A 12,999-nucleotide genomic window follows, 5' to 3' on the forward strand; every position below is an offset into this window, starting at 1 on the left:
TGTGAGCAAGCTCGCCCCCTCTCCCCCTCTGCGAGCGTTCACGTAGCTGCCGCAGCAGTCGCAGCCCGCGGCTCCGCAGTCTGAGGGCCGAAAGCGACTGGTCCCCACCAGAAAATGCCAGCTCTCCGTCGAGCATCCTCCCGGGAGGTGCCTCCTCTCTCTGTGCGCTCAGAGTCTGAATTTGTTCGGGCAAATTGCCCAGTTGCCTTCTTTCCGAAGACACAAAGCTAAGGCTTCCTGGGGGATGACACCCGTCAGGGGTGCGAAGGATGGGAGGTTTCATTTTGGTCACGCCGTCGTGTAGCGTATGTCCAAAAATCTCTCTGTTACCGCGGGAGGAGGTAAGCGAGGCTCCAGAAGGGAAAACGGGACACGGCGGGTGACGGGGGGAGCGTGCGGCGGTGAAGGTGACGGGCGTTTCTGCGGCCGGGGCGCGAGGAAGGACTGGCCGCTTTCCCAGGCCGAGGTGGGACGGGGCGGGGGGGCTTTGGGGTGGGGGCAGCCCTCTGTAATTACAGAGATTTAGAGGGTGAAAAATACAAAGGGGGAAGAAGAGACGTTTAGAGAGGAGGTGTGTGATTACCGAGTATGAGTAATGGGGTGAAAGTAAGAAGTTTATTCAACACATCGCTAACTTTTTTGGATGGTAAATTCTCTATGGTTTCAGATTAGAGTTGAAGGGAAGCAGTGGAATAGCCCTTTAAATTCAGACCAAAAAACTCGATTACTCTCTACAAAATCTCCCCAAACCCCGGTTTTCCTGTTCTTGAGCTGAACAGAGCCAATTCTGTGTATGGATAGCTAGTTCTGCCCATAGAGATGTTAAAATCAAAAAGGGAGAAGTAGCAGAAGCGCACAGTATGAGACGTGGCCCGGCTCTGCCCTGCTGGGGAGCTGTGCCCAGGCTCCCGCGAGCTCTTTCGGAGACACGGCGTCCGTTGTTCACCGCGCTGGCTGGCCGGGCGCCGGGCTGGCCGCGCTTCCACCGCGCAGGTCAGGGACGTCGCCTTGCTTCTGGCCCTGGGCAAGCTGCGGGAAGACCGGCGTCTTTCCCTCGTGCCGCCGTGCCGAGGGCAGGAGCGCCATCCTCCCTTCCCGTGAGCGACGGGCCTTGGGCAATCTCCTCTCGGAAGCGTCAGACCTGAACACCCACGTTCAAGCTTGGCGGGGACACTGGGGAGCTGCAGGTTCGGAGGCTGCCGGCAGCTGTAAGGGGAAGGGCTCGGGAGGACGCACGCTCCGGTGTTGCTCCCGACGAGCTTGCTGCCCTGGCAGCGTGAGTAGGGAGCGCATCAGGGGCTCTAGGGCACTGTAGCACCCAAACGGTGTAGAGCCTTCGCAGAGGAAAATGATTTCGTTAGAGCTGGGTTGCTTTGCCAGGCATCTCGCGTTCGTGCCGCAGCATTTTCTCCCCCCTGAAAAGCTGGTTTGGATTTGGGTTACTCTTTGGAGAGCATCACTTAAAGCTTATGTTTCACCTCAAAAATCTCTTCATTTTCCTTTCTGTAAGAATGAAGTGTCTTGGAAAAAACAGGAAGAAAATACCAAAACCTTCTAAAATGCCCAGAGGAGGACTCGACAGCCCGCTGAACGAGCAAAGGCCTGGCATTACAGCAATTATCATTTTCTGCCGGGTTAATGAAGACTACGGCTACGACGGGGAGCTCTGAAGAAGGAGCCTTGTACGGCCACTGCAGCAGGACGTCAGAAGTCACGATGCTGGGTTCACTGGACATCGCCAGGACAGAAAGGGCAGAGGGCCATTTTCATGTGCTCTGATCCTTCGGTTTTAGCTTTTGAAGCAGTGAGAAGGCCTCTAATGAAAAGCGTTCTGAGAAAACAATCCTTTTTCATTATGACTGTGTAGCTCAGAAACACTGAGTCAAACAAGCATCACCTTTCCCACTTTGCTTCCCGTTTCTCCCCTGACCCAGCCCATTTGCTTGCTGCTAGCTGATTTTGTCAGCAATTAATCTGATTGATGTACAATTAATCTGATTGACGTAAAATTTGAGCGCTGGCCTCAGTCAAGGTTGCATTTCTCCTTTTCCTGGGGTTTTCGATGCGCTTTGCCTCCCCCGTGAGAGCTGTAGCCGCAGCCAGGTAAGAGCAAGCTAGCAGAGCGAACGGGGAGCTGGGCGACGCTTGGGGCAGGGGAGCGGATTGCAGGCGCTGGGCCGGGGTGAGGCTCGAGCAGGTTTTTGCAGCGCTGGCTTGCAAAGACAGAGTCGGGGCAACGCCCTGCCGTGATTCATTGAGGAAGCGTTTCTTTATCTCGTTCCTAACAGTCATTGATGAGACGGTGCTGGTTCGTTGCTCAGCTTGGCTCTGTACCGTCCCGCTGCTTGCGCGACCCGCTTCGCTGTGCCAGCGGGAAATAGTTGTGCGTGCCGAAGACGTCTCTCACAAAATGCGGGAAGTGCATAGAAACGCTAACAGACCCAAAGCTACTGAAGTCTTCTCTCCACGGAAAAAGGACTTGCTGGTTGGCTTCTTTGCTGTTAGCGTGAACGGGATCTGGTTCCCCCATCGGACTAGAGATCCTTGATGCTTTCCGGTCTGAAAGGTAGTGTCTATGTATACGTGTACACACACACACAGATGGCAGGAATTCAGGAACTGTGCAGCTGTATCCACAAACACCTCTATTATTTCTATTTATAGCCGTATGAAGGAGTCTTACGTCTCAGAAGCTTGAAATTGCCTTTGACAAGCTTCTGATATGCATCTTAGTTAGCACCACGTAACTGGGCGCTCCAAACATTTTTACGTTTCTTCTCCGTTCTGGAAGTTATTATTCCCGGCGCTTAAAGGCAATTTAAGGTCTGTGAAACAGGAATGAATCTCCCTTTCTGTAACACACTGCCGTCTACCTCCCCGGTTTTGAAGCTTTGATAACACAACGTAACAGGATTTTTTACCGAGGACTCACGGGCTAGTTCCCGTTTCAGCTCTTGAAAGATTGCTCAGCACTTGGCAGAAGGTTCTTCTGGCTCAGAGAATGCCTTTTGTTCGAGGGCCCGTACTTCTACCCATCGAAATGGCCATGCCTGGTTTTACCGGCCAAGTGGCTTGATTCCTCCTTGCAGGAATGGCTGCCTCACTTCTCCTGGGCTTGCTCTGGTCGTGGAGCCGGGAGGAGAGGGCTGGGGAGCTGCGGCCAGCGTCTCACCGTCTGTATTCTGCCCGCTGTATTTGGGGCTCCAGCTGGACTTCATCATGTTCTTAAGTATCGGATAATTATGAACAAATCCATTGTAATAACTTTCTCCAGGTATTAACGTGTTTTCTTTCTTGTCTCCAGTGACGCATAGCAATTCTGAGCATAGCTTGTCACCCGATAGATAGATACCCCAGATTTTGCTGCATTTCAGCAGCAGGTCAAGTGAGTTCCAGGCATAAATGGGGTGAAATGCGTTAAATGCTTTGCGAAGTACCGAGGTGAGAAGCGTGACAGTAAAACCTCTCACCTTCGGCAGGTGGAAGCCAGCTTCTGCGCCACAAGAGGACGAGGCTGGCTCAGCAGGATGAGAGCATGGGCTGCTGCGGCACCGAGGCGCTGAACCTTGCTGCCTCCTGTCGTTCCCCCTCACTTCGCTCTGTAACGTTAGCTGTTTGCTCCCACCATTCCCGTCAGTGACAAATGGACTAGCCCAGCCTGTTTCCAACACAGAAGGAGCAAGGAAGTGTAAAATATTAATTAATCCGTAATGTTAGAGCGAATGGGAAAAGTGACCATTGCGAGGTGAACAAGACGAAGGATGATTTATGCCGATTGACAAATAAGATGCTTTTTTTTCTCCCCCCCCCCCGCTGATTGCATGCTTGTCCTTGAAATTTCCTAAATAGCTTGGCTGATTAAACATAATGAAATGGCAATTTTGTTCCCTCTGCATTCGTTCCTCAAATCTGGAGTCAGTCAACAGAGGATAAATAATCCTGACTTCGGATACCGTCATGCCCGCTCCTCTGAATTTCCCCCCCTTCCCTTTTCTGTTGCAGATGTTGATGAGTGCCAGGTCCACAATGGGGGCTGCCAGCACAGATGTGTCAACACCCTTGGATCTTATTATTGTGAATGCAAGCCAGGCTTTCGCCTGCACACAGATGGCAGGACCTGCATTGGTAAGTCACCGTTTTAAATTTCTTGAGAATCTCTTAATTCTTCACAGCCCTTTTCCTACCTGTAAACGTGTGGCATCGTACGAAAAATGCTTGCATCGGCTTACCCGCTCGCATCCGTCCTCTGGGCAGGGAATTGGAGATGACGGTGATGGCTTGCACGTTCCTCTCTTTCTCAGGATGCCGGTAGTCTTCCCTAACACGTTTCTGTTACTGGGTTCGTAACGTTTGCTGTTCTGCAGCGCGGACACGTACAATTTTGACTTCTTTGCAGTTCCTTAGTTTATTCTGGTTCGGGAGAAGTAACTCCCAGGGCTTTGGGTGCTTCTGCTTTTGATACGGGGCGTATCAGATGTGGCATTTTCAGAACTAATACATCAACTAGATTATGAAAAGGTTCGAGTCAGTCTTCATTTTTACCTCCACTATTTCCCTAGTCCGCACGGTAGGCACTAGGTGTGACAGACAAGTGAAAAGAAGCATGGCTCTGTGTGGAACTGTGGCCATAATAATCTCGAAACCCTCTTCCCTGGGATGCTGGTCATGCGTCCGCTTGGACGGTGCGCGTCCAGACATTACAATTCAGATGCCAGGTCTGGCTTGCAGTTGATTTCTGGGCCAATTTCTTGAAATATTGTTGTTTGCCTGCCCCAAACTAGAGGCTCAGAGACACCGGGGTGGAGCTTGGAGTCTGCCTTCCAGCATCTGCTGCTGCTGTTGTTTTTATTAGACCGCTTCTCCCTCACAGCTTTCTTTGACACTTTTTTCCCTTTTTTGAGGGATATTTTCATACAAGTGGAAAGAATTCCTGGGCAATGGTATTACAATAGCCATTTGCTGGGCTTTTTCAGAACACAGTCACGTTCCAAAGTTTGCTAAAAACGGCTGCGTGAGCCTGCGTGTTCCAGTTCCAGTTGGGAACGGCGATGTGAGCAGAAAAAAAGCCATCTAAGGAAGTGGTACCCACCGTGCCCAGAGCAGCACAAACTGCACGTCTTTCCACAACTGCCCCCACTATGTGACGATACTCTAACAAGCGCAGCGAGACGTACGCCTAAGGTGCAAGTTCACCCAGTGCCCTGTGTTCCACTGGAAAAATCCAGAAGGAAAAGGGTCGCAAACAGAGGAGAAAGCCAGTCGTTCCCAGCCCGCTGCTCTAGCGCCGAACACGTAAACTTGTGTTCATGGCTATGCATTGCTACCGTTCGCATCTAAGTGTCTACGTGGTCTGTCATCTAATAATTGTCTTCGCAATGCGTAGGTCTCTTTTTTTGTGGTATACAGTGATTCCGCCGCCTCTGCCTTGGAGAATAAAACATGAGAAAAAACTGAAATGAGGAGTGTTCTCAGCAGGGTCAGCCCCAGAAGGTGAAACAATTTCCAGAGAGAGTATAGAAGGGATGACTATAGGGAGGAATCTCTTGTTTAAAAACGATTTCCATCCTTTGCTTTTGTTCTTCAGGCTTACCTGCTGGTGTGGCTGCGACGTGCGGCGCATTTCTGCCGGGATCCGGGCAGGCAGGGCTTCCCTGCTCCGTGCCGCTTGCGCTGAGCGCCGCAAACCTGCTTTGCATTAAACTGCTGAGCAAGGATTTGCCATAATGCGCACAGTGTTGGAATCCATCTGCCAAAATTAAGGGGTCTCTATTCATGAAACCTGATCTACTACGGGAGTAACTCGGGCAGTTTCTGGAAGCCCTGGGGAGTGGAGCTGGCAGGATCTGCTGTTAGTTCGGCGGTGCCTGTACCCCTGTGATCCACAAAGTACACGGGAAAGTAGATGCAGACCAGGCAGGGCGAGTAAAAAATCTCGCTACGTAATTGTCCAATACTGTTTCTAAAGTAACAACAGAGCAGACCTAGAAATCTGGCTTTCTCGCTTCAGGACCGGTGGCTTTTGTTCTTTACACTTTTGTGACAGAAATGTGCATATATGTGTATATATATCACGCCTTTGTAATAGCTCTCTACTAACCTACTAAGCCAGGCGTGCGGAGGGGTGAAAGTAAGCATATTTCTCTTGTAAAAGCTCGGGACAGGGCACAGACTTAGAAGTTACTCCTCTGCCGGTGTTTATGGCTGCCCTCCGTGTACCCACAGGCGTACGGTTGCCTCGTGCCCCGGGCGCCCGTGTGCTGCGACTGCCCCGGCTGATGCTCGTTCCCTGGTGCAGAGCCGCCTGCCCCTGTGGATTCTGCGTGCGGTTCCTGGTGCCGGAGCCCAGCAGCTCTCCTCCCTGCGTCCGCCGCCTGCACGGCAGCGGTCACGCACAGCAGCCCAGCGTGAGGGGGTTGGAGTTTCCGCAACTCCGCCTCCTGTAAATACAGGCTATTTGCGCCCTTGGAACAAGCCCACGCCACGACAGAGCCCGGGCAAGGGAAGCACCTCGGCTGGCGACAACGGGGAGGCCACCGAGGCGGTGCTCTCGCCCCGGGTTTTGGGCGTTGCAGCGGGATGCGCTCTCCCGTTCGTTGCCTCCGCCGACGCTCGGACGGCGAGCCCACGAGCCTGCGATCCGGCCGGGCGGCTTTCCGAGGGTCACTTCGTCGTGATCCCGGGCCCTTGAGCGTGCGCTCGCTTTCTGTAGCGTTTTTCACAAGTACTTGCAAGTGGTTCTTTCCTTTAGTGCTCTGTCTGCATAAATATTTACACTGCGAAGTCAGAGGCTTTGCTCCGACTTGATCTTGGAAATCACACGGTTTTTATTAAGCCAGCATTCTTGACAAGAGTTACCAGGCAGCGATCGCGGGGCGCGGGCAGCGTGCAGGCAGCAGCAGCAAAGGCAGGAGGCCTCACTCAACACGTCTTCCCTTCACACTTCATTTTTTGTGTTTCGGGAGTCCTTTCCCAGCACCGTTGGGGAGGAGGACAGCGTTTTCTGTTGCTATTATTATCTGTCGCCGAGCTTAAGGCCAGCTCTAATGGGAAGGTAGAGCAATGCGATTGAGCGGTGGAAAGCGGCAAGAGCACCCGCCAAAGCCTTGGGTGTGTTGGGGACCCGTAACAGGGTGTCCCCCGGAGCGGAGGAGCTCTTCGGTGCCTTGGAGGCTGAGCGAGGGCGGCGCAGAAAGGAGGCACGATAGCCTCCCTTTGGGGGGGAAATTAGATGGTTGAGCTTCTACCCGGTAACGAACTGCTTTAGAGTTGTTGCGTCGCTTGGTACCTACGAAGAGCTCGGTTGCGGTGTACGGCAAAGCTAGAGCTGTAGCACGATGCTGCGCGGGTCGGAGTAGGTGTGTTCGTCTGGGCAAGTAACCTCCGTTGCAAGGAACGGAGCGGAGACGTTGCAGTGCCTGGCAGCTGCTGTCTCGGGCTGAAGGTAGCGAGCCGTGGTGGGTTTTCCTCAGGAGGACCGGAGCCACGTTTCTTCGCTCCTGTGAAGTTTCAGGCACTGACTTGCCTTCGACCGAGAATTTTTTTCCCTGCGTGGTTCTGAGGGATTAGGTTAACTGATAAAAGCTATGTTTCCCTTCAAGTTGGGATATCCTCTAATTTTGCTGGACAGGTAAGATTCAGTGCTGCTAAAACAGAAAAAAATTGCCACTGAATAAAAGGAACAGGCTAGGAATAACGGGAACTGGAGACAGCGAGAGTCTCCCGTCCATTCCCCTCGGCTCCCGACTGCTCTGCCCTTAGAGGCAGGGGAAGTCGCTGCCGGTGATCTGAGCCAGGGCTGCGAGGAGGCTTGCAGCTTCGAGCTGGGTCAAGCACGGAGATGGGCTTTAGGAAGCTGCTGGCAGCCCCAGCGAGCAGCGGTGCAGGCCAGAAAGCATTCTGGAGACAGAAAAAAGACCGTTGCCGTGAAGTTTCTTGTTAAGGTCTGTAAAACCACAGATCTAATTCTTTAAATGTTTTCCGATCCCCACAAAAGCCGCAAAGGCTTCAGTTAATCGGCAGCACTGCCTGAAGCGGGGCGCTCCAGAATTCCCCTGCGGAGGCTGGTGGCTGTTAACCCCGGGCGTGCAGGACTGGGCGAGGAGCTCGGCTCTTGGGGGCTGGACTCAGGGCCATCGCTCCTTTTCCACCCTCTGGCTGAACTATTATTCCAGGCTTGCGATGGAAAGTCAAAGCCTGTTCTACTCCTGAAGACGTCAAAGAATTGGAAAACAGATAAAATCTTCCGCTACTTTCTTTTGACGGCTTTGCACCCTTGGTAGTTGTTCGCGCCTTTGTGCTTAGTATTGCAGATGATAAAGCAAGGCACAGCGCAGGGAAAAATCAGCAAAAGTTTTCAGAGCTTCCTTAGGCACCTTTAAGAGCAATTTCCTATGAAGTGTATTGCAGTTCCGTGTAAATAGCTGTTTAGATTAGCACTTTGTTTGTTTTGTAGGATTGGAAGAAACGTTTTGCCTTTAAAAGCATTTTTCTTCCAGGGTGGTGGTACCTTTTACAGCGCAAGCAGAGCTTGGCTCTGTGCACACTCCAACAGGGGCTTCTTAAATCTCACCTTTGGCGTTGCCCGGAGAATCAAGGGCCGTCGCCGACAGCAGACTCCTGGCTCACGCCTCGGGCTCCCTTCCTTCGCGAGCGCTACGTCTGCCCCTATCAGCCGTCACGGGAGCGAGGGGCTCCACGAGCCTCGCGGTGATTCCTGCGCAGCAGGACTGGAACAAAAGCTCGCGGCCAAGGCCAGGCTTTCAGCTTGAGGCTGTGATGTGAGAAAGCCGGGGTGTCAGGAGCCTGCCGTGGGCTGCATCCTGGAGATGCGCCTACGCGACCGAAGAGGCCGAGGCAGCTCTCCGGGGTTGACTTGCCCCTGGAGCCGCTCCGGCGGCCGTGGCTCAGGAGAGCCCAAAGAATGGCTTAAAGCCACCTTCCTGTGTCCTGCTCTGTCTCTCGCAGCGACTCTCAACCCTTGTTGATGCTTTGGGTAATCTGCAGCTCAGTTGTGCAAGATGCTTTTATTGCGTCTTTGTCGGTCAAATATAGCAAGTCGCTGATGATTTTCGTACGGAAGGGAGGGAGAAAAAGGGCAGACGTTTCTGTTGAAAGTGAAACAGAACAAAAAGAGTCATTGGACGTCCTGAAATTACCTCTTTCTTTATCAGAACCACATGGGCAGGAGGCAGGAAGCTGACATCTTCAGGTCCTTCTCCACTGTTGCAGCAGAGGGATGAAATCCAGTCCAAGGCAAAGAATTTAATCTGAGCCAATTGCTTTTGTTGGCCTGCAGAGCAGAGCGATGGTCTGTATTAACACACAACATGTTTCTGGAAATTGTCTGAGGTTAGAATAAATCAGTTCGGGATTACATGATGTATCCCTATTTATATTAAGAGTACTTCAAATGAAGAAATCTCAAATACAGCGGCGATTTATATATAGGGAACAGAAGGACTATGCTGTGAAGGTTTGTGTGGGCTTGAGCTATGTGCACGGAGGGTAATCGTCCGTGCGTACTGCGTAGAGGTTTTCAGTGTGCGTGCGTCGTACAGACAACCTGCACGTTTTAGCAAGTTTGACCTTTTCTTTGTCTGGTGGCACGTTTCTCAGCCGTTTCTCAGAATCGCTGGGTTTGTGTGACGCTGCAAAAGGGAACGTCACGCTCAATTCCAGTTACAGCTGCTTACGGTTACCTTTAAAGCATTAGCTCGCTGCTTCTGATGGCAAATTACTTGGATCTGAAGGAAAGGTGATACGGATGGGAGAGAGGAGAAGCCAGAGTGGAGGCGCCCGCGTCGAAGCAAGTGAAGCGTCATCACCACCTCGCTGCGGTGCGAGGGTCACGCGCCAGGTTCGCAAGGCAGCTCCGCACACGCACGCCTCCAGCGCTGCCGAGCCAGCCTCCGCCGCGGAGCTTCGGGGGCGACCGGGGAGGGACGCGGAGGAGTTGCTGCTAACGGCCCCCGGGCTGAGCGAGGGGCACGGCTCGGCTCCCGGGAGGCTGCAGCTCAGCCTCCGCAGGGGCTGGGTGCAGCTCTGCCCGGTTCGTGAGGGTCAGCTGGAGGGTGCAGAGCTCGGGTAGCTCAGCTATCACATCGACTCCTGTGTTGTTAGGCTGCTACTTCGCAGACCCGCTTCCCGCGTGCGACCGGTAGTACCAATGTCCTTTTCATCCCTTTTTATCCGTTTCCTGGGCCCGAGAGGGTCAGAAGCTAGGGGCTAGCGTCTTTCAGCAGCACTGCACTCCCTTCAGACAGAGGGGATGGAAGGAACGTCCCTCTTGCAGACGATGAAATATCATCTGTGGAAAATCTGTCTGAGCTTTAATTACAAAAATCTGTGTGATGTACAAGATGACACTGGATTTGGCAACGTTGTCACAGAAATGTTAAGCTAGGAAAAGCATCTGGGAATGGAAGTATTTTTAGAGTGGTTCTGTAAACAGCAAAAAAAAAAAAAAGAGCAGTAATTAAAACAAGGCCAGCAGTGAGGTCTACTGGCTGTTACTCTGCGAGAAGCCAGCTAAGGAGACCCAGAATTAGAAGGCCCTTGCTTGGATGGAAAGACACCCAAAACAATCTTAACGCGTTTCATTTGTTTCGCCTTATTATTCCTGATTCTTAAACTGAGCGAGTTCGTATCTTAGCAAAACCGCGGGGCTGCACGAGCACCCCTGCCAGTCGGCACCCCGTGGCTGGCTCTGCCGCGGGACGCAATTGCTTTGCTCGCTACATCGTGCGTGTGCCACCAGTGCCGTATAGCTTACGAGCACCGTATAGCCAGTGATGCCAGCCACTTCTTCCCCGTGCGTAAGTCTCTTGGCAGAGAAGGACTTCTGGTTCCCATTACCCGTAGTGGTCTGGAACGTACCCGCGATGGCTGAGACAACAGCGTGCGCCGGCCCCTTCGTCATCGTGTGCAATCGCAGAATGGGGAGGCTCGGATGGGGTTACGAGTCTTGAAGAGTACATTTGCTAGCACATAAGCTGTACTAAAAGAAACACAAGAGGAAAGAAAATGCTCTGCAAGACCCCTGCGCTCTCGCTGCTTTACCTTTTACATTCTCTTAGCGGTCCGCAAACAGCATCGGTTAAGATCTGCAGAAGCGGTTCCGGCACTCGCTTGCGCTTAAACACCTCGGCCGAGGAGGAGTCGCTGGAACGGGCACGCGTGGCCTCTCAGTTGGTGTCCGTACCCTACTCAAGGCGCTCGCGGTGGCCAAGCGTCGCCGCGTCCCGTGTGTCGCGCGCCTGAAGTTTCCTCCGCCGCTGAGGAGCGGGTTTTGCCGTTGCAAAGCTCCATCGCTACATGGCTACCGCGGGGTGCGGGCTGGGTACCGTGCCTCAGCGCAACCCAGAGAGACACGCTGATCTTCTTGTGTGTAGAAGTAATGCTTTTGGAAAGTCTGCTGTGTCCAGCCTGACAGGATTTCTGTCTGGTTAAATTTTGTGTGATAAAGAAGAACCTGGACTTTAGTTTTTTCCACTCTGAAAAGTGGTCTTTTAGAGGTATGCAAGGAGGGCGGTTATTTAGACTGCAAATTCATAGGAATAACTGCATACTGGGAGGTTATTTTAGACGTAACATGCGTTGGCTTGTTACACATTGGCCCAGTACTTTTCCCGTATGAAGGAATGTTTTGGCAGGCATTAGCACTGTTTTACTTCTTTTATAAAAAAAAGCCCTCCAACAAGCACATTATTTATGGGTATTTGTGAATAAGTGTTATTAAGCGCTTTAATACACCAGAATATTTTAAAATGACCACCCATCTCTGCTAAAGCTTGAGGACTGTAACTCTGACCCATAACTTCGCAGGAACGTCAAGTATTTCTGTTCTTTCCTTCCAAACGGATTAAAGGAAACAATGTCAGCACAACTAACATAAACTGATAGTTCTTGCCCCAGCCGTCTGCTGTGTATGGCAATACTTTGTCCCCATTAAGCCACTTTTATTCCCCCAAAATGTTGTTTAGTTAATTAGAGGCATACAAGGGGAAGTTAGTTTTTAAAAGTTTGAAATGAGAGAGCTCCTCAGCTCTAAGTCAAGGCATATTTTTTGCAGGGGAACAGCGTGCAGGAAAAGAAAAAAAAAAGAATATACGGGTTTGCCTTTTCTTTGCCTCCTATGCCAAATATTTGTTTTTCACCCATGTACAAAAGAGGCTTAATCAAATTACTTTCAGTGCTTTGTCCATAGAAAATACTCTTCCGAGTACTCGGACGAGGCGCTGGCGGAGCGGTGCTGCACGCCCACCTATTGCAACGCGTCGGTACCCGAGGCCAGGCAGCGCAGGCAAGCTGCCTGCAGCCCGCCCGCTCGTCTGCACCCCGGGCACGGGTGTTTGACAGATCCAGCTCCCTCGGGATCCAGAGACCTCGTTAAAAGCGGAGACTTTTCCTAGGCTATGCTTTCCAGGCTCGCCTGCTTAGCGAAGCTCTCGAGGTTGTCGAGGGCACTGTGATTACCTGAAGTGTTAGCTTGTGGAGAGATGTTTTTCATTAGAGATATTTTTAGCTTTCTTGTAAGATTCCTCAGAGTCAGCACATTAGTTTATTCTGGAGTTTGAAAAATAGGTCAGAAACATGCGAGACCACAACTCATCATAGTACTCCACTTATGGAAACCAGGTCTGGGTTTCCATCCCAGAGCGTGGCCGGGTTTTAGCCGTGTCGCACCCGCCCAGCTTTGATGTGCAGCGTGTTGTGCCTTTCACGGGCACGCGTGTCTCCTAAGAGGAAGAACAGACTTTAAGGGCCGATTTCCCAATTCCCGTAAGGGACGCCTCTGTTTGGAGCAGTCTCTTTGAGATGCTCACCGATTAAGGAGTAGGTAGGCTACCTCAGGAGACATGCACTGGTCTAAAGGGAGACTTTCATCACTTTGGAGGCGTGTAGTTACCCGAAGATGGCTTATCTACCAGAGTCTGTGAATCCCGCTCCAGAAAGCCCTTCCCTGCTTTGTTTTCTAGCCCAAATTCCTCCCAGATGCAA

General features: G+C 51.9%; 1 protein-coding gene across 1 annotated transcript in view; it reads left to right on the forward strand.

Annotated features, from left to right (window-relative positions):
* MEGF6 (multiple EGF like domains 6) overlaps positions 1-12,999 on the forward strand; it is a 107,579-nt gene that overhangs the window by 64,310 nt on the left and 30,270 nt on the right. Inside the window, 1 exon segment of the mRNA XM_050909388.1 lies at positions 4,003-4,125. Coding sequence (XP_050765345.1) covers positions 4,003-4,125 — 123 coding nt within the window.

The sequence above is a fragment of the Gymnogyps californianus genome, chromosome 21 (genome assembly GCF_018139145.2).
Source record: "Gymnogyps californianus isolate 813 chromosome 21, ASM1813914v2, whole genome shotgun sequence".
In the NCBI taxonomy this organism is placed as follows: Eukaryota; Metazoa; Chordata; class Aves; order Accipitriformes; family Cathartidae; genus Gymnogyps; species Gymnogyps californianus.